This window comes from Ascaphus truei, chromosome 2 (assembly GCF_040206685.1).
Source record: "Ascaphus truei isolate aAscTru1 chromosome 2, aAscTru1.hap1, whole genome shotgun sequence".
Classification (NCBI taxonomy): domain Eukaryota; kingdom Metazoa; phylum Chordata; class Amphibia; order Anura; family Ascaphidae; genus Ascaphus; species Ascaphus truei.
Window position 1 is genome coordinate 437,149,597 of NC_134484.1, and position 21,615 is coordinate 437,171,211.

The 21,615-nt window shown below is 40.3% G+C and overlaps 1 protein-coding gene across 5 annotated transcripts in view; it reads right to left on the reverse strand.

Moving 5' to 3' along the window:
* Window positions 1–714: 714 nt before the first annotated feature.
* The window catches only part of ZMYND11 (zinc finger MYND-type containing 11), a 101,671-nt gene continuing 80,770 nt past the window's right edge, over window positions 715–21,615 (reverse strand). For all 5 annotated transcript variants that reach the window (XM_075587814.1, XM_075587813.1, XM_075587815.1 and 2 more), the window contains 11 exons: window positions 19,171–19,248; window positions 18,303–18,395; window positions 17,076–17,163; window positions 15,913–15,968; window positions 12,657–12,734; window positions 11,070–11,188; window positions 10,184–10,391; window positions 8,247–8,315; window positions 5,954–6,226; window positions 4,266–4,451; window positions 715–1,780 (listed from right to left, as the gene is read on the reverse strand). In XM_075587814.1, the coding sequence (XP_075443929.1) occupies window positions 1,658–1,780; window positions 4,266–4,451; window positions 5,954–6,226; window positions 8,247–8,315; window positions 10,184–10,391; window positions 11,070–11,188; window positions 12,657–12,734; window positions 15,913–15,968; window positions 17,076–17,163; window positions 18,303–18,395; window positions 19,171–19,248 (1,371 nt within the window). In that variant the 3' untranslated portion in view covers window positions 715–1,657. The remainder of the gene's footprint in view (window positions 1,781–4,265; window positions 4,452–5,953; window positions 6,227–8,246; window positions 8,316–10,183; window positions 10,392–11,069; window positions 11,189–12,656; window positions 12,735–15,912; window positions 15,969–17,075; window positions 17,164–18,302; window positions 18,396–19,170; window positions 19,249–21,615) is intronic.

Consider the following 21,615-nt stretch of genomic DNA (forward strand, 5'->3'; position numbering starts at 1 on the left):
TGTATTGATGACATCACAGAACAGGAAATGCAAAACATACATGTTATGGAAGGAGGTTCAAAATGAACTGTTGGGAGATTATTCAACCTTGAGGAATCTGGGTGGCTATGATTGCTGCAATGATCATAAATGCAGCATGGCCGCTTACTCTGCAACTTCTAAATATATGGCCACGCAATGAATTCTTTGAAGCTACGTGATCAGCTGTAAGGTTCAACTGGGCACTTAGGAGATGTACTTACCGCTGTGACGGCTTAATGCACTGAGATCCCACATTAACGCTCGTTGACTTGAATTGTCGTCAACGAGGTCAGTGACTCTCTGCCTTGGATGCACTATGAAGTATAACATCTGCAGGTTGCAGCACCACAAAATGCTGCCACAACTTAGCCAGGCTACGAATAGGAAACGAAGAGCAAACCACTTATTTAGCACCCCAATCGGAGGTGCCCAGTTCATGGCAGGTTTACCCTGATAAGGGATATGGGCAGCCACAGTTAAGATACCTCAAAAGAAATAGTACTTACAGGGTAACTTACATCAAAGTGGGAAGTTAGTGGCACTGCTACTTTTCTTGAGACCCCATTAAACCTTGTATAAAGTAATCCAAGTAGTTTTTGGCTTGCATTTTCTCATAAGCGCGCCTGGTTAGGACAATGAAATGTGCAAATTGTAACGTATTTTAAAGTAAAATATTCATTTTTTTTCTCTCTCTCTCTCTCTCTCTCTCTAAGATATGATTACCTGCAATTGTAAAACTATGAGATCAAAGCTAATATATATATTTTTTTTCTTTATAAAAAGTTATATATTGGAAAATAAGTAATGAACAAACATGGGATATATTTTACAAATAAAATATGAAGGAATATCCCCCTGCCTTGTGAACCCTGTTCCCTAAAAATTAACCTTATACCCCCTTGTTATAATAAAATCAGAATGCCTTTCACAAGTAATAGATAGTAAAACATGCTCGGCAGTTTTAGGAAGTGACGAGTCGATTAAGGTAGTACTATGTTTTCCCCAACAGTTTAACAGTTGTTTTTACATTTATATATTCAACTGAAATACTGTTTTACCCAGTCAGTTTGGCGGGGGGCTACAACACAGAATTAACCACTTCGTTGCCAGAAGGGCCTGTGTTCCAGGATTAACCCCTTTAGTGCCAGAGAAAAGCTTTGCAAGTCTGGCACTAAGAAGAGTTCATTAACCTGCTACGGTACCGATGTACTTCGTTAAGATCCATTTTTAAGTGTTAAAAGTTTAAAAAAAAAAAAAACAAATGCCTTAAACTTGATGGAAATGCAACGTTTCCCAACAAAAACTATTTCAACAATAGTTCCATATTCAACATAAAACATTCAACACATGCTCCCTTAATTGTCATTTCAGTTGTTAGAGGAAAGAAGGGATATTGAAGGGAAGATGACGCACAAGATCTGTGCAAAAGGATGTCTTAGTGAGACGGCGTTTCACCCCTTCACTGCTGGAGAAGATTGCAATGTGTAGCACTTCCCTCCAGCACTGACGGTGGTGCAAGCTGGTGCAACAATGGTATGCAGGTAGTAAGCAATTACGGCGTCTTGGAAAGAAAAACACGCTGTGTTTGAGGACAGATTTCATGACGGTCTCTCTCCAGAGAAGCATATGGGACAATTCATCTTTTCCGGCGGCAGGTCCTCTTGTGTTCAGCGTGCCAGTGCTCCTGCTGGCATTTGATAGAGCAGTAAGATGTATTCCAGCAGCAGTGGTACATGGCTTCTTCTTCACAGTTGTAGCACTATGGGAAACAACCCCCCCCCCCCAACAGTGAACTCAAGTGAAGAAAAAATGCTGCCAGTTTAGCCATCATAAAATGTTTGCCAAAAACCAAATACTACGGGCTAGCGTCAAGCAGAGAATACAAATTCTGCCATGCTATTTTCATATATGATATAAACATCTGGTAGTTATGTAAAAGTATTATAAATTAACCTCTTACACCCTTACTTAAAAATGAGACCTTTTAGTGTCCATTGTCATACTAACAAACCCCTCTGTTCTGAAAGCATGTATTTTGCCTTTTATTGTGTCCTGTAGCACCAGTTCTCAAAATAACACCCCTCACACTCTGCTCACCAGCTATTGTTCTGTTCTTCTCCCAAGCTCTACTTTCATACTGTATGTTACGCTTTCAGAGGTCCCATGCACATTGTTCTTTTCCAATCATGCTTCTGTGATGTCTGCTCTACTGGACCGGCAGCTACACCAGATACGCAGCTAAATCACAACCTTCTGCTAAATCAAAGTCAGCTACCACAAACTCATATTTCTCAACCATCGATGCAGCTCGTGATTCTATTGTCCACTCTCTTCTCCTTCATAGTATGATTTGCCTTTGTATCTAAGACAAATGCAATTACAGACTCTCTGCCTACTTTTGGTATGCTGCCTCCATTTCTCCTTTCGTTAATTCCCTGTATCCCATTCTACTATTGGATAGTTTACTACGGGATCTTTTTCAGGATCTCGACTCCTCTCTCACCGGGACCTTATTAACGACTTTGATTTTACATCTCACATCTAAGCAGATAACACTCAGAAATATATTTCCACTCTAAAACTATCTACTGACATTTATATTCCATATGTTCTCTGTGACGGCAGGGACAGCCTGGCAAGCATATTAAAGGTTAAGCCCGCTGGTTGCCCTTTCGAGATGGCTGCCTATGTTATAGGCTCACGTGGCCATCTAAGTGTAGCAAAAATGGCTGACATGCTGAATATTGTGTTCCCCTGTAAAACAGTTTATTTCCCCCTGTTTATTCTGCTGTATGTGATATGTAAGGCTCCATTGTGTGGTGGGCTGGTAATCTACTCAGTCCGGCCAGCACACAATGGAGTTAATAATCTAATTTGGGTTAGGTGAAGTGCTTGGGAAGTGGGGAAGAGCGTGGGGGAACATGTATTCCTAAAGCTGAGCTACTGTTCATCCCCGAATCTGAGGCGTTTATCTCTGCGGGAGATATCAGGTTGAAACGGGTAACCGAGGCCTGGGTCCTAGGCCCGCTGGCCCGATTCCCATTGGTCAGTTTGAATTTCCTACTCTCCTTAAACCCGCTTCTACGGCAGGCGAACCCTCTCTGGACTTGGCCACCTGGTCACCCTGGAAGAACGGAGGTGTGGAGGTGAATACCAGTGACACTCTTGAGGTGGGACTGGAGCCTTTCGGAGAGGACGACCATCCAGCTCCAGGGGATTCCGTGGAGCAGATGTGGGACGTCTCCTTCATAATGGTTTTTATACCTACATGCCTATTTGAATTTATTTTCTTGCACGTTCATATCTCACCTGTTTTATGAATACGCTTTATTTTAAATACTATACTGAGGGTCTTGCGCTTTCTTTTGTTTTTGTTTATCTAGTTGGTGTTGTCTTGACATCTACCTATCCGATACAGCAGCAGACCCTCTTTGCCTAAAGGGTAGTTTTTCAATATTGTCTAGTGGTGTTTGAATTGTTTACCATCACATGCACACTCTTTTTATATTGCACTGCTTATTTGTGACTTTAAAATACAGAGTCATTCTTGGTTACTATACCATTTATACAATATATAGTCTAGTGTTTAGGTCTTTAAATGACCATTGTTTTTCCCATATATATATATATACACAACACAATTGGTGCGCTTGGACATATTTTTGGTCACCTAGTGAGGTAGGATTCCCCCATAAGCATCTGTTTTGGTGAGCATAAGCTTGTGCATTGTGTTGCTCCTGTTGGCTCCAGCTAAAATAAACTCTGTTTACTTAACTCCTTCGTTCTGTTTGGTGTAAATCGTTCTGATCCTGGTGTAAATGTCTGGATTTCCATGACATTCTTTGCATTGCTATTAGCCACTTTTTTTGTGTCAGTATGTTGTACAGCTATGATACAAATGCATGTCCTCAACCTGTCTAAAGACTTCACTTAGTGGGGGTAAATAATAAACTGTGATAGTGCTGATCGGGACAATATCGCACGGAAACGTCCATTAACTTAATTGGCAGTTTCCATGTACTTTAATAGTGCCTTGATCTGTACTATCATAGTTTAACGAACAATCCCCAATGTGTTCCAAGTATCATTTACTCTAATGCACTACTGTGTTGTAATAAAGCGGTTTTGTTTTAAAATATATATATATATAAATATATATATTTGTTTTTATATTCATACTGATTTGCGAATGTAGCAGACTAAATTATACTCCAGATCAGAGGATCCTCAGAGGCAGAACTTACCCACTGCTTCTTCTTGGTCTGGGAAATCAGCTGCTTGTGCTGAGCCGCCAGCTTTTTGATTTCTTCCACAAACTCTTCTTTGCACTTTTCTTTCACCTGCTTACATTTTTTGTCTGTTTCCGCCTGCATGTTTGCCACGGCTTTGCTAACAGCTTGTCTCTTCTCCTCCTCCAACTCCACTCGCACCTAAAATGAAAAGCGAAGGGAAATATAGAAAAAGGTGATAAGAAAAGGGGATTTTGTACTACAAACCCCTTCAAATGCTTCTGCAAGCATTACTTATAGTGAATTCTACAGTACCTATGGATTATATACTAAACGACTACAGACGCGGATTAAATTTCAATTTTAGGTAGAACATGGAAGATTCTGTTTGAGCATTTAGATCAATAATGCAGATGAATAGACCTTTCGTTTTTAATTATCAGCGATATTATATTAATATTATTTACATGATATCCAGTAATTTGGTGTATATATCCATTATATACAGTGTTCGACAAACCTATACATTTGCACGCCCCGGGCGAGTGGATTTAACATCGTGGCGAGCTCCTATTGGCCCAGGCATCACACGTTTGGTACTAGGTGGCGAGTAGATTTTTTTGTTGGGCGAGTAGATTTTTTGGTGATTTGTCGACCACTGAATATATATATATATAGTTTCTCTCTTACATTAGATTAATAAAAATAATAATACATCAGAGCAGATACTATGATCTAGTGTGACTGTATCTTGCATATTCCACTTATTTGCCATAATGTTGCCTGATATAGATACATTATAGTTCTTCAATTTACATCCAACTTGGTATTGGGTTTCCTTTGCAATGAGACTCACGGGTCTCAGGTAATTAAGTTTCTTCTACTCAGCGTATTAAATACATGATCAACTGCCAGATTTGTACCAGTGTAAAGCACAATTTCCATTTGTATATTCAAGATGTTGACTGTATGCAACAATAGATTGTACTATACAGTATATAATGTTTTTTTTTCTATTTGTTGCTATTCAGCCATTGTCGGACAAGGTCGCCTATATGACATCACAGGTGCGCAAGCAGAGCAGCTGAACAGCAACTTAATTAATATATCCAATACTATTCGTCTTGTGCTCTTCATTCCTGTTTTGCACCAGTTCCTAGTTCTCATAAACCCTACTCTTCTTTGCCCCACTCTTTATTCCTACTGATTTCTTCTTCCGCTCAGTTAACGCATTGTTCTGGGAGCAACCATAAATGCCTTTATGTTAGATGCCATGAGGGTACTTGGATCGATGGTTTAATGTATAATGCAGTGGTTGGATTAAACAAATCGAATAAAAGAGCAAAATAAAGCAACATCTAAATTCTACATTGGGGACTATATACCGGATCAACATTTCCAAACGGCAAAACCGGGTCAAAATATGGTGCAAAAAAAGAAATAGCGCCACATTTCTCAAAGAACAAAATACAATTGAAAACAATTAAGATTGTTGTCTTTAATAAAACTGGTGCTATTATTTTGACACATCACTCCTATTGTTTTTCAAACATAGAATAATGCTCTTTGATTGCTTAACGCAGCAATCACCCTTGAAATGTTTTTAGTTTCTGAACCCAGGGTCCGTTCTGCATGTAGCCACACCTGTCATTCTCATGGGAGAATGTCCATTCCGTAGATAATAACACTGTCGCTCTTCTTACCTTCTCCGATGCTTCTCGCACGACTCTTTCCGTCTCCCTCTTATTCTCAGTGCCCATCCTTTCCTTGAACTCATTGAAGATCTTGCTGTACTTGTCGTGACACATGTACTGGCATACTCCGTCGTTACTAGTCTGCGTGCTGCGGTGTAGCGTTCTCGGAGAGGAGGCACTTAACTTCTTGGTCTGAGTGCATACCGAAACCTTTTCGATTGGCGGAGGAAGAGGAGGGATTTCCTGGCTTGAACTCACTGCTTCCGTTTCGGGTTCTGGTTCCTAAAAGTTGAATATGTTTAATTAGTGCTAATTACAACACACTTGGAGAAAGATTGGAAGTCAATGCCCTATTAAAAATATTCTTTCCAATATTTTTAGAAATCTCACAAATAATCACAAGAGCCATAAACTCTCCGGAGAAGAGAAGTAACAGCAGCCAATTTTGTTCTTTCGAAGATTGCAACAATTACAAGAAAACTGCATGATTCGTATGAAAAAAAATGAAGAACTACTGTAAAAAAGTAGAAACGTACTTAAATGACGGCCTGATTTAAAATACAGACTGATGCTTTAGATTCAGTATTTTATTTTTGGTATGTTTATTAACAGGGCTCGACAAATCCACTCGCCCCCTCGCCTGGGGCGAGTGCATTTTTCCAGCTGTTGAGTGCTTACCGGCGGCGGGGAGTGGCATCTCCCGGCATTCTCATGCAAGTCCTGTATCTCCCTCTGCAAATCCATTGAAAATGGCTGCACATTGTGATGTCACGTAGCGGTCCGTTGTCATGGCAACGCAGCATCATTTGACGCCGGAAATTGTAGGGGGAGACACGGAAGTTGCAGGAGAATGCCGGGAGAGACACCGCACCCCGCTGCCGGTAAGCACGCGACAGCGGGAGGGGAGTGAGTGGGGTTACATTTTTTTGGGGAGGTGGGGGGAGGGGGGGAACGGGTGTCTTTTTTTCCGGGCAAACGACATTTTTTACAATTTGTCGAGACCTGGTTATTATTATCCTACTCTTTGGGTACAATATATCAGAATCTCCAAGCTGCAAAAGTGGAGTAAACCATATTTATCAAAGCAAAAAATCCCATTGTATAAAACGGGACCTTTTTCTTTGATAAATCTCATGCAGATATTTTGATATAAAACCCCCTATAACTAGTAAAGTACATCCTAATATACTACCTCATGTTATATAAAATAAGCTAGATTGTCTATTTTGAACCCATTCCAGTTTGGTAATACATTTATTTATAAAATATTTTACCAGGAAATAAATACATTGAGAGTTGCTTCTCGTTTTCAAGTATGTCCTGGGCATAGAAGTAAAGTTGATAACATTACAATTTCCAGTTACAAACATGTTTAAAGTGGGAAACAGCCCAAGTCTTGACGGAATTTAGACAGGAAGAGGATTTGAGGGACTTGGGTACATTGTTCCAGCAGTGGGCGTGATCGGTATGAGAATGAAGAGCGGCTGCAACCACACAGTATAAATGGTGAGTAAATACTGGGAATAAAGTAAAACAATGTCCTTATGTATATAAAACGGTGGCGCTCCAATTTAAGAAGTAGTGGCAGTTAAGTGTTCTTGTGAAAGTGTATCAAAATATATTGGAAAGTGATCGACATTTCGATCCGTTTGCGGGCCTTTCTCAAGTGCCACTACTTGTTGTACATTTGGAAAGTCGATGGTTGCTACACCACTGTGGGACCACAGTTGCTGAGCACCGGCAGCAAGAGTATAGGATATCGTAAGTGCACCTCGCTTTGAACAGCTCCAATTTAAGAAACAGTATTGAGCAATATTTATTGTAGGTAAACAATAGCAACTATGTATGTAAAACATAGTGAGTATTAGAGCAACACACACAGTTAATAATACATTATCCGCCATTTACATATATGGGAGTTACTATAATGTTCGCTGTGCGTTACCCAACTTCTCACCAATTCAAATAAGGGGGATTGAGCTTTGATTTACAGAGGTAAATTGGTCCAGGATTGTGTTGCAAGGTGTCTTCTTTTAACTGACATTTTACTCACACAGACACTTCCAAAAAACAAAAAATACACTTTAATGCAGCGGTCATATTTGTTAGGAAAGTAGGATATATAAGCCGGGGTTCCGCAGAGTTGAAAGAATGAGACAGTTCTGCGGCTCATAAAAGGTTGAAGAAAACTGCAATACAGGGGAAGAAGCACTCGATATGAATGGTTAGAATGGGCCATTTAAAAGTTGCTGCACAATTGCCGGTTTCTGACTACATGAAGGATGAATCTTGGACAACTTACTTCCTTTTTGGGTTCTACGTTTTGATTGCGCCGTCCTTTCTTGGCTCTTAGTTCCTGAGTTGCCTTGAGCTTGAACAATAGAGAAAACATATTCAATACCTTCTGGGTCAAAATATGTTCTTTTTCAAACCTACACATCAGCTTTCATGCTCAAAAAAAGGAAACACTTCACTGACTTGCCTCTGCTCAGACAATAAATCTTTTATGTCTGCAGTGTTTCACTAGGAGCGGTATTTACAAAAACAGAACAAGCGGCGAGAGGTTGTGCGAGGACAGCTCGTGAATTTCAGGTGGTTCGTAATCTTGCTGTACCCCTATTTGTTTAAACATGGTTAACAATAATATTATCATCATCATCATCATCATATTATATGGGATTAAAGAAATTAACCTAAAATGCCACGGAGAAGATGTAATTGTGGACAACTTCCATTTGTTTTTTTACATGAACAACAAATTTCAGCTGCATGCTCTTGAATATTATCTAAATTCTAAACTGATACAGTGCTGCTTCTTTCTGTATATAATTTTCCTGCTTCATAAATGTATAGCTTGTGTGAGAAGTTTTCTTTCTCAGTCTTAAGGCTCTAGATTTTTCACACCCTCCTTATATTTAAGGCTCTATATTTTTCACACCCTCCTTATATCCCAGATCTCTCTCATATACCTCTCCTCTCCTTAGTGGTTCTCCCCAAGGCTGTCTCTATTCATACTTGGTTTTACTGCTTGCATCTGAAAACTCTCACTTACTGCTTCCTACCGGATACTCTGTTTCCATAAGTATCTCATAACCACCTACATATCTGCCTTGGGGAGAGCAATAATAATGGTTGTATGAAATGCAATAAACCTAAACAAAAATCTAGGGGTAAAATGACCTCATATGACAGTAGATCTCAAAAAGTTATCTTAAAGCAGCAAATCCTATTTTACATATTGTTTTTTTCCTCTTTCTTCAGCAAATAACAACATCACTTGTGAATTTGCATGTCTCGGACAGGTCTGCAACCCTGTCTTTCCCTCGTTATCGCTGAGCGAACAGTGTTTCCACTGCAACCAGGGATTCTGGGTAATTACATGGAAATGAGCACAGCGAGTCACTCTTTACTTCTTATTCTTTTTAATATGGACCCCTATTACCACATGCCTGCCGTATTACACAGCTTATCAGCACAGCCTGGGTATAAAAAGTGCATAGCCAGTAAGCCTACTCACAGACAGCCGTTTCGACATTTTGGGTCTCATCAGTGCGAGGTTGGTTGCTGGCTATGCAATGTGAAGCTGGTTTCTGGGTATAACCAGACATTACATTTTTTTATGGTGGGTAAGAAAAAAAAAAGCGACAAAAAATATCCATCGTACAGTGTACAGCAAATAAAAATCCCACTTGTGGTGCATTTGTATGTCTCAGACAGGTATGCAACCCTGTCTTTCCCCTTTATCTCTCAGCAAACAGTGCTTCTATTTGCTGATCTGTAATCCCAACATTCCACGTAACTGAAAATGAGGATTTTATTGAAAGTTTAGGTTGACTCATGACACTATGACTGTGTAGACATTACAATGCTGTGCGACTGCATACATTTTACGTTCCTGTTTCCAATAAGAGACTCTTAGGGAGCTCTTGCTCAAGCAAGAGAATTGGCATTTAAGAAATATTGATTCTGCATAAATCTTATCTTTGCTCCCCACATCAATAATCATCACGACAATCCTGCCCAAACCAGGCCTGGTGATGTTTACAGTGCGGGGGCAGTCGGCAATTTAACCAGCTTCAGTTATTCTCAGGGGCCCCATGACAGGTTGTTGGTCTTCATCTACTTGTCAAGTTTTCTTTTATACCGCAGTGATGGAAATTTGCCTTTTAATACAAACTATACTAGCAAAAATAAAAACAAATATAGACGTAAAGTGTAACCCTGATGCAAATTAGTTACCTGGTCATTGCTGGTCGAGGAAATGTTGGATTCTGCTTCCTCCTCCCCCTTGTCTTCGCCTTTGGATTTCCAGAACCGCCCCTCACGTACGAAGCGCTGGTGCAAATCCAGCTCATCGCAGGCTTTTTTCCAGCCCATGCTGCGCTTTACATGTAGCTGATGCACATTGACAGTGATGTCCTGAATATTTTCCGATGGAATCCAGGCTCTAACAATGACGGAGTACAATGCATGTTAGTAAAGGCAGGTGGGAAGGATGGGTGACAAGACGGAGTTCATTTTTGTAAGTGACTTGTTTTCTAAATAGATTGTTTTGGTAATAAGGATTTTACATTTAAAACATGATCCCATCCTACTCAACAAGTGTGACCAGCAAAAATAATGAGAAATATCGGACGCAACTAATATAACATGATTACGCAGAGCTCTATCCTTATTAATAACCGCTGTCTGAAGCCTGAAAAAAAAAAGTGAAAAGAACGAGCAAAAAATTTAAAATAATGATCTGCAATACACAAATGTTTTATAAAGTGTAGGTGAAGCTGTTTACATTTTTCATTACATCCAACTAGAATAATTTAGTAAAAAAAGACATTTGAAATGCAAAGTGTTCAAAATACGTTATTAAAATACTTGAGACAAAAAATTTGCTTGCGTTCCTTTCTTGGAAGAAATGATGGTAACAAGAAGTGGCCATGTTCAACATCACACGTTTCAAAGCTATCCAGTAAAGAAAATGTCAGCAGAAAGACATTTGACCTTTTCTTCCTAATTATTGTCTTATGTATTTTTAATTTCAAAGCACGGATTGTTTTATGCGTTCATTGTCCTTTCCTATTTTCTCTTAATCAATCCCCTTACATTTCATAGCATGACAAAACAATACCTCTGGTGGTGATGGCCAAAGAAGCGAACATCAACTTGATTGTCTTCTCTCTGCATTACTTTGGCTGGCCAAAATCCAAAACCTTTCATCTTGGCCCAAACCAACTCATGATTGGGTATCTGCAACAAATGCACATGTACGCTAGCAATTAAAGATAATATAATACAGACATAATGTAAGATAACGTTAGATATACGTTGCTGGAGAGGTATTTCGCTTGTTCAAACACTAGCGCCTGGCTCCTGGCTGGAAATCTGGTTAAATACTGTGTCAGATTTATTATGGAAGCAATAGATATTGTGGTGATTGAATCATATATATTTCAACATTTGTTGCAGTGCCAATAAGTTTAATGTTACGATTAGCCATTGTTCCATCACAAATGGTGGTAAGACCCCATAATGGCAGAGATGAAAGCACAACGCTTACCTAAGCTGGGGTTTTACCTTTCTGTTGCACAAAGAGAAAACTTTATATATATACATACATACATACACTGTATATATATATATATATATATATATATATATGCAAATACAACTGTATGCTCATTTGCATGTCTTAGGCAGGTATGCAACCCCGCCTTTCCCCATTATCACCCAGCATACAGCACTTCCACTGCAGCAAGGGATTCTGGGAAATGACATGCAAAAGAGCACACAGTGTCAATGGTTTTTGAGGCAAAAAGTGACACTGTGTGCTCTTTTGCATGTCATTTCCCAGAATCCCTTGCTGCAGTGGAAGTGCTGTATGCTGGGTGATAATGGGGAAAGGCGGGGTTGCATACCTGCCTAAGACATGCAAATGAGCATACAGTTGTATTTGCATATTTGCTTTCCTGTGGAGGGTTTTTGTCACTTTTTTTACTCACCATAACTTAACTCAGTATTATATATATATTTACTCACCATAACTTAACTCAGTATTATATATATATATATATATATAATACTATATATATAATACTATATATATATATATATATATATATATATATATATATAAAAGATTATTTTGGTGTTCAGCATATTTTTGTCTTATTTTACTATGTTTTTTTTATTTTTTTTAAAGGGTGTAGCCCCCCAGAGCACAGCTCACATTCTAACACCACGCTTTGCTGAATGTCGTTTCTTTGAGTTACTGTATATTACTGTTTGGGATTGTTTTCTAATCCAACTTGCTCAACTGCTATAGTTGGTATGGGCAACCGAGCACTCAGAGGTTACCAAATGTTTCTATGAATGCTTAAATCAGAGGGGGAGGGGGTGATGGCGAAATACAATGTGCAATTCCTTAAGTGGGAGGGGAACAAGAGGAATATGCTGTACTGTACATGCTTCCCTAAGTACCTAAGTCCCTGAAGCCGTATTAAGTTCAGCGGTGCAAAGTTAACCCATAAACATACACAAAACCAGACGTAATAAAGCCAGACATAACAATCATGAAGATCCTGTAGACAAGTTACTTCTAATTTTGTTATACCATGTAACATTAGAATCTGTACTTTAAAAAAGGAATATTCAAATACAAACAAGAAAATATCAATAAGTGCAGGCAGTTTAAAGAATGAAATCGTCAGATACGTACACAGGGATAGCAGAACCAATTGTCAGGCCGTGCATTTGACAAATAGAAGCAATTTTTGCAAAGATGCAACTCATCCAACTGAAATACAAAAAAATAATGAAGTCAGTAAATAAAGCGGCACTTCACAATATAGCCTTGCGTTTACTAATGGGAGTTATAGGAAATACTACTGCCATGAAGCTAATTATTACGAGAGATTATTTATGAAAATGTTTAACAAAATATACATTTGTTTTGAGAAATTTGAGAAAGGATTCACAGGCTGAAAGCTATCTTTATAACTTAATGGGAATATAGCTGTTATTACTACGTTATCTCTAGTACTACAATTTGTAATTACTGTAGTCAGTTTTTCAAAATAACTCAAAATTCTGTCAAGTCGGACAATTAAAATGGGACATTGTGAAACATAAAGCAGTGCGGCTGTCTAATGTATTGTTTTCTTACAGCCAACTTACATTCAGGAAGTCCTGAAATAAACGCCGCCCCATATGTCATATAAAATCCAGAGATCTGGGCTGCTCAATGTTTACATTTATTCATTGTGTTTTGCTTATCACAGTATTTAATTGAGGCTCGAGATTAGGAGCTATTGTCCTCTTTGAGATGGACAAAGATGGGCATTGACAGGAGGCGGTCTGTGAGCAAATGAGTTAAGGTAACAAAGGGTGTCTTCACTGATTAGCTTGGTGGTAGGAAGCTGCCCAAAGGCCATCTCTGTTAAGAGATAAAATATTTATTATCATAGGAGCCCGAGGTGAAGAATCTCTGAATGTAGGAAGGCGAAGGCCCATCACCAGGAGAGTTTCTGGCTTCAATGCTCCGCAAAATAATGACATGCAAAAGATATGCAAATGAGGCATTATTATATAATCTCCTATCCTCTAGTTTGTTAATGCAGGGATTTAACGTTACGTTATGGGAGTTATACCAAAATTTGAGGTTACTCCCATTCAGACACTTAAATAGAGTGTTTGCAATGTCTGGATGGGTGTAACCAGGGCCGGCTGGGTGTTTGTTGGGGCTCGATTCCCGGGGGAGAGTGCAGGGCCTCTTACTTTCTCCGGCATCTCCTCCTGCACCTCATCTCTGGCCTTTCCTCCAGCTTTTGCCACAACCTGGTACCGGACCGCGGGGCTGAGGTGGGGATGTATAAGCACCGACCTTAGGCCACGGAGTGCGGATTCCGTGGTCAGACATAGCCAGGTCAGGATTGGAGAAGGTCGGGTTAACGTTATCTAGGCAAGGGTCAAGGCAGGCGGCACAGGAGCGGTGGTCGAGGAAACAAGCCGAGGTCATCAACGGGAAATCTTGGGTGAAGGTAAATCTTCTTTCAAGGTACATAGGAGGCTAGAACCTTGAGAGAAGCCACTGCAGCGGAGATGCTTCAGCAAAGGTGCTGCAGCGCGTCAGGAAAAGGCCAGGAGTAAACTCCACTTGGAGGAAGCAGGAACCAGAAGTGCAGACACGCCACAGGAAACGCTGGGGAAACCAGCGTAGTCGCTACAGCGCGGCGAAGTCTGTCAGGAACAAGGAAGCAGCGCCGAGGCTACTATGCAAGGAGCCCTTGGGCAGCAGGGGACTAGGCGCAGGATACAAGACGGCCCAGCAGGCCAAACAGAGAGTCTGTGACAAGCACAGTTACTTGCAACATGGATTGCAAAGTCTATGTCCAGCAACTTCCTGAGGGCGGGGCAGTAACTAAATAGCACAGGAGGCCAATCAGGCCAGAGCTGCACAGGAGGCAGCAAGAGGCAAGTGATGGCAGAAGCAGGGAATAGTTTGTATGGAACCTGCAAAGCTCTGGATGGATGGGCTCCAGCCAAACCCAGGAGTGGATTCCTGACACAGCTACGTCGTGTTGTTGTTGTCAAGACAACACGTTGCCATGTGATGTCACGTTATCATGGCACCGTGCCATCATGTCGTCATTTGACGTCGCTTTGTAATGGCGAAGCATGATCACAAGATGTCGGAGATGAGGAGATGCCGGTGTTTACAGAGGCCCTGCGCTCTTCTCCAGCAATCAATTTAAATGTTGTAGGGAAGAGCTTAGGGCCTCTGTACGTGCGGGGCTCAATGCAGAGGCACCGATGGCACCACCATTAAGCCGGCCTAGTTTACACAACATTATTGTATAATTATTGTCAATAGTTATTTCCCAGCGTTGTTTAAACGATCCTCTTTCTTTCCACTTTGACAAACGCCCCATCTCAGGGTCTGGATAAGAGGAACGCCAAGACTGACATAACGTTGCATGTTTGGATGATAACGCAACAGTATGCTACAATAATGTGATGTTAACACTATACTAATAAGATGTAGTTCAGACGTTGTTTGGATATAATTAGCTATGTGAATACCACGTTAAATCAATTATAACGTATGATCCTGTTTTAGGTAACGTCACAATGTTTCCTGACTTAACGGATCTCAGTGCATCTAAGCCGCGCTCTCTGTTTCCACATAGCCTAATTTCTCTGTGTGAATCTAGACCTATCCCCAAATTTCCCGAAACTTTTGAGTGCCACTTGTGAAGACATTTGCACATCTATAATAAGGACTAGCAATGCATTGCCACGGAGGGAAGGGGATAGAACACTTGGTTACTATTCTGGACTAGTAGGACAAACCACCACATAAATCAACCTAGTACAGTATATCTTCTGTAAGGAGAGAGAAAAGATTTAGGGGATTACAATTGTATACTACTGTATGCAGCATGCTTATCCTCAAAGGAGTAAGAAAAACCCAACACCCAAACTGCTATTTTAAGCATAAACTAGACATTGTCAACTTGCTAATCTACACAGTGCCCTTTTGACGTACCATGTAGAGGCACGGGTCCTGGCACTCCAGGACCTGGTACATCATGTACTTGGTACATAATGGGCACTTGCTCTTCTTATTATGGGAGATCGACCTAACTGCTCTGACGGAGCGATCAGCACGATCAAAACAGAAGTGGAGCCCCCTCAACGTCTGTTTCCGGAATCCGGGCACCCGCCGCGTCATGTGCTCGCTCCAGGAGCGACCACTTGATGCGGGGAGTGCAGAGGGTCCTCCGGCCCTGTAACGGTTATTAGATCCTCTGGATAGCTGAATGAACCAATTAAAATGTCTGTATAATTTCTGTTTTGCGAACTAGGTTAACTTATTCTTATCTTATGAATTAAGTTACTGTTTAAATGTTAACAGTATGACATCAAATGCACCATGCCGATTGCAACAGTTTCACAAGTAGTGGGCTAGTTACCTCATGACAAGTGTCCTTGTAGAGCATCTTTGCTACATCAGCTTGCTCGCTGTCATCTGTAATTAAAAACATACTGTACATGCCTTGCACTAATATGGTAATAACAAATCTATACTTTGTGTTTCTCCTTTTTAAAATCACTGGAGTACAATTTGTGGTAATGTTAATGCTTTCTGTACAGCCAGTCTAAAAATTAGACCATTGCATATGAAAACATATGGGATAGTTTACACAAACATACATTCTTCTCCATCAGTTTTAGACTTCACTGGACAACTGTTATTTTAAAAAGTCTTTGTCCCAGCATAATTTGTTTCTTAAATGTGTCTTGGAAATACTTAAAAACGGGATTCTGTAGTATGTTTTTTCTTATTACAATATATATGTGTATTTTTTTAATCATTAGCAGGATATTCCCTACATGTTTTAAACAGATTGCATTATTCATTTAGACATCAAGGTAGAAACAGAGTAGCCTAATTAATTCTCTCCTCAATGCACCTTAGTGAATTTATATAACACGTATTGTACAGTATCCAACAATCTTATTAAAGAAAAGCTGTCAGGACCACATCGCTGCCATGAACAATAGAATGCATTTTCTTATCCAGAAGTGGCTTCTCAGATGGACGTCAGTTTACAAAATGGTGGCAGCCATCACCACCACTTCACCAATAACCATTTGACTTCTGTCTGAAGTTGCACTTATCTTTAAAGCAGCAACCTGTGGGGCTCATTGTTTTAAAACGAATATTAATAACTAAGCAGCGGGTGTCTCCCTGACTGATCCGCAGGAGTCTGACCTCTGAAGAAGCATTCAAGGATGTGGACATAAAATGGCTGCGTGGGTCAACTGAAAGCCATGATGTCATCACACGGCTATATTATAACTTTCCTCTTTGTTTGCTGGCAAAAAAACAGAGACTATCACGGGAAACAAGGGGACCTCGGGGAGATTGGATTACTGCGGATCAGCTCCTGTTAACTTCCCTGTTCAAGTAAAAAGTATGCCAATTTTGGTGAGTGGATTGCTGCTTTGTTGTATTTTAGTGTGTGTCACCTAGTTGAAAATATCAGTTTGGTTAAAGTGAAAAAATATCTTCATTTTTTTTTTAAAACTTCCTGTGCAAATGTAAAAGAAAACATTCCATGCACTACGTCACCTCCATAAAAAATAATGGTGTTGTGTAGAAGCAGCTGTGCGTCCGCCTTGAACTCGTCATAAGTCTTGTACTTTGCTTCTGTTACTTTCTGCACAAAGAAAAATATGTCAGGTTCAAGATTTGCAGAGAGAACGAATTCGCAACGCATGTACAGGACACTTATTACTACACTCACAGCAGTTATATGACAGTAGTAGCATGCTAGACAGTAATCATTAGTGTTATCATCATGAGACATATTTATATCGTTCCATAGTACATCTTAGGCTGCGCTTATAGTGACAGCGACGTGGCGTCAAAAAAATGCATTGTCACTGGCGCTTATAGTGGGCGTGACGGAGTGACAGCGCTACTAAAATTCTGGTAGTCAGTGGAATTTCATTTTTGGAGAGACGGTCCCCACATATGACTGTCTATAAGCCAATCAGGGAGCTTCTCTGTCTGTCTGCCTTCCCCCTTGCTGACGTCACTGGCCTTGCAGCCAGCGACGTCTCCAGAATCTGAAATACAACTTTCGCAATGGCGACAGGTGACGTCATCGGTCGCGTCGCCGTCTGTATAAGCGCAGCCGTAGGGATTTGGAATCCTGATGAAGTCTCTACTGTTAGAAGGGACAGCAATGCAATGTTCTATGTATGAACAGATCAGCTCAAGACGCACTGAACTGAAGTTGAGTTTTGATTTTAGATCAGATCTATAATGCACACCCAACCAGGCAGTTTGTTTTTCTAAATTTTATTTTTACATATTACCTGTACTGTCTCTTTTTCTCCTAATTAGATATATGCGAAACTATCCAAAATGCGGTTACATAACGTTTAGTTTCCTAGCAAAACATTTTGCCAAATCACAAAGGGCTAAAAATGTTGCAAAAGATGGCACATTTCCACCAAGAATTTCCAGTTTCTCTTATCCTTTTTTAAGGACAGATCCTGAAATGGGGGTTTCGCTGAAGAGCAGAAGAGGAAAAGCCCACATTTTAGGAGGTGGCGAGGAGCTTGAGAACTCTCTTGGAATTTCTTTCCAAGGCTTAAAAAGGGTCAATTTTGCATTGTGTGTGACCTTGGGCCAATATTTTTTCCACCTCTACTTTTAACCCCGCACTGCACTGTGACATGCTGCAGTCGTTTTCATACAGTAATTAAACACACAAAGTGTACTTGATGAATGGGTTAGTAAGTCTGTATCAACTGAGGGCAAAAATAATATACAATACACAGAATATACCTCAGTAATGGTGGAAACATCGATGGCTGTATGCACCAACCTTCTGTACATTGGGTGCTTGCTATCCTTCCCTTTTTTGTTCAGTTCAATGGCCTGAAAGAATGTATATTATTATCTTTTGAGAAAAAAATATATACCCTTTTGATGGAGATTATCTGTACTTTAAAAAAAAAAAAAAAAAACAATTTTTTATTAACATAATTATAGCCTTTACTTATGAAATGACTTGGGTATGCAAGGAGATACCATGCAACGTCTTGGAGTTTTATTACAAACTGGTGGGAAAAATAAACCAGCTAACACTGTCTTTGCAATTAATATAATGACATAAAAATATTAATAGATATTATCAGTGTATCCAACTATATTACTAACACTATTCATTAATAATGCACACAGGTGTTTTTACGCAGAAGTTCCAACAATGTGTGTGTGTTTATTTAGCTGGCAGGACCTCCTTTGTAAAGATAAAGGTGAATTCTATTGTGCAGAATTCTGTGATGTCACTGTGTGCTGTCATTAGTATAACCCTGAACTGTAACATTTTACACACAGCAATTTCTTCTCTGGGATCTCAGTATTAAATGGACAATGTCAAAAAAAAGAATCGCCTTTTACAAACTTCTAGATGAACACCAGAAGAGAAAAAAAAACTCTTTCCACGCCTATGTTCTCCCCCGTTTGTGAGTTGAACATATATTTTTACAGTACTTATATCCGGTTGAAAAAGGGAATTACTAGTGGAAGCAAAGCCTAGATTTCAAGAATACATGTACATGAAGAGGTACATTGTGCGTAAACAAGAAGCGTTTGCCCCGTACTTGAGATGACATTGGGGAATCAAGTTAACAGTGGAAGTAAAACCTACCCTCTCCTTCATACGGGAGACAATGAATCGCAGGTATTTACCCATCTCCTGCTTGGCTGTATTTTTCTTCTTCAGTGTCTAAAAAAAAGAAAGTATATTTGTGTATATACCTTTAACTAAAAAATGCAAAGTACAAGCAGGTGTTACCTGTCTACTCCATGGTAAGAAACAAAACATTTAGGTAGTCTTCTGCCACAAGGCATTTTGTGGCAATGGACGACACCTTACAGCTCAAGTCAATGGGCGGTAAAGGTGTCTTCCAGCACCGGAAAGTGTCTTATTGCAGAAGACTGCCTAGTAAATATGGGTCACTATTGTGCAGCAGGCAAGGCAATGCGAGTAAACCCGAAGTATACATTTTGAGTTGTGCATAATAAGGTTGTAGAAGCTAAGTAGGAAAATCAGAGAACTGTGACAGCCAAGACAGGACTGTGATCGTGCATTCAGTCCCATTCCAGTTAATGGCACTAATCAAGGTGATTGCAGTTTAAGTCAGGGGTGCTTAACTCCAGTCCTCAAGCCCCCCTCCACAAACAGGTCAGGTTTTCAGGATATCCCTGCTTAAGCACAGACGGCCCAATCAGTGCCTGCTTCAGCACAGGTGGGTCAATCATAGGCTCTGATTGAGCCCCCTGTGCTGAAGCTGGGACATCCTGAAAACCTGACCTGTTGGGGGGTGGGGAGGAGCTTGAGGACTGGAATGGAGCACCCTTGGTTTAAGTCATCTTACCTATGTATCAAGCAGCACAAATAGCTCTTTAGCATTTGAGAGTATTCATTTAATTAAAGTACGGAGGCAGATTTCCTGGCGCCCCTAAATGAACTATTTGGGGAGTGGTTAAAAGAGAATTGATGACAGGAGTAACCTGCAGGCAATTCTGTAATGTGCTGTAGCAGTGTTTCTATCTGCAACTAAAGCTGTTTATCTCTGCGACAACTACATTTACCAGGGCAGAGATGGTGTTAACCTCACAGCCTAAGAGATCCGTATGAGATGTTGCCGGCGCACAATGGCATTCGGAAAAAAATGTCACCCTGTTAAGGGGCAAAATTTCATAGCTTAGTTTTTGTCATTTAAATATCAGTCTACTGAATCTCTGAAACTTTGCTAGTATGCAGATGCATGACTAAAACAGTCTGTGCATAATAGGAATATTATTATAGTTCAGTTATGGGAAATTATGTGTACATTAACCCCTGTAAGCTTTTTGTCTTTTGTTACACAGAATCTATGGATATTGTATAAGCAGCAACGGGTTGTCGGGTATCTTATGGCTTAGTGCCACTTCGTATATATGGCCCAAAATGTAGAAAATAAACATTAAAAGTACAGTTTTTCCTCATTTTGATGTTTGTCTTTGCTGTTTCATGTTTAAGAAGGTTACATTTAAAATGTGATTTGGGATTTGAGAGGCGGTTGCCTGTAAAATGAAATGCTGAAATGCTGAAATGTACCGTGACGACTTTGACAATAATAGTTTGCAGCATTGATCATCTTCGACTGAACTACTGATTGAGCCACCTGTGCTGAAGCAGGGATATCCTTAAAACCTGACCTTTGGTGGCCCTTGAGGACTGGCGTTAGCCACCCGTTATACATCATTGGAACCAGGGGAGAGCCTCCTGAGCTGAACTGCGTTATATTTTAGCTCCGGGTCTCCCCCGTATCCCGAGATAGTCACAAGTGTTCCCCTTCCCTTTCGGGAATTCAGTACGGTTGTCTAATCTTACGGGTCCTGTGGGCCAAAATGAAGGTGCAACGTCATTTGTTGTGCTTCCCATTGGACAGCGTTTCAATATCATGGGAGAACACTGGTCGCTACACCAGTGAGAATCTCGGGAAGCTGGGGGTCCCGAAGCTATAAGGAATGTGGCTAGATTCCAGAGACCCCCCAGGATCTAATGCCGTTAAACAAAACAATATAAAGTGTAACAATGATGTGACTACTGCTTTAATAGTCTAGTTGGCTTCCTTAACCCATTTCCTCACATACAATTCATATTGCATCGCAGTCTTGTGAATGGAGCTCATTAGTTTTAGTTCAGTATAAAAACACAATTCCAATTGACTATGGGTTGGAGATAGAGACTCATAAAATATTCCCCATTCAGAGTGCACTGTGCAGATGCCGAGCCTGTGCTGACAGACTACCGATAATTGGATGCCTATTCTCAGTCATTGGCAACAGAGCTGGACGGAGGCTTAAGATACTGACACAACGATCTCCACAAGTTTCAGGAGATTGCAGCATCAGCCCTTGTTAAGTAGCCTGGGTCAGAATACCACAGATGCTATTGTCAGGAATACCACTTTGGATAACAAAGAGGTCGTGTAGGTGTCAAGCCTGCTTTATAACCGCAACTAACAAATATGGACCAGTGGTCCTTAACTCTTTTTGGCATGAACACACCACTTTTTAAATACATTCAACACTCTCCGCTATT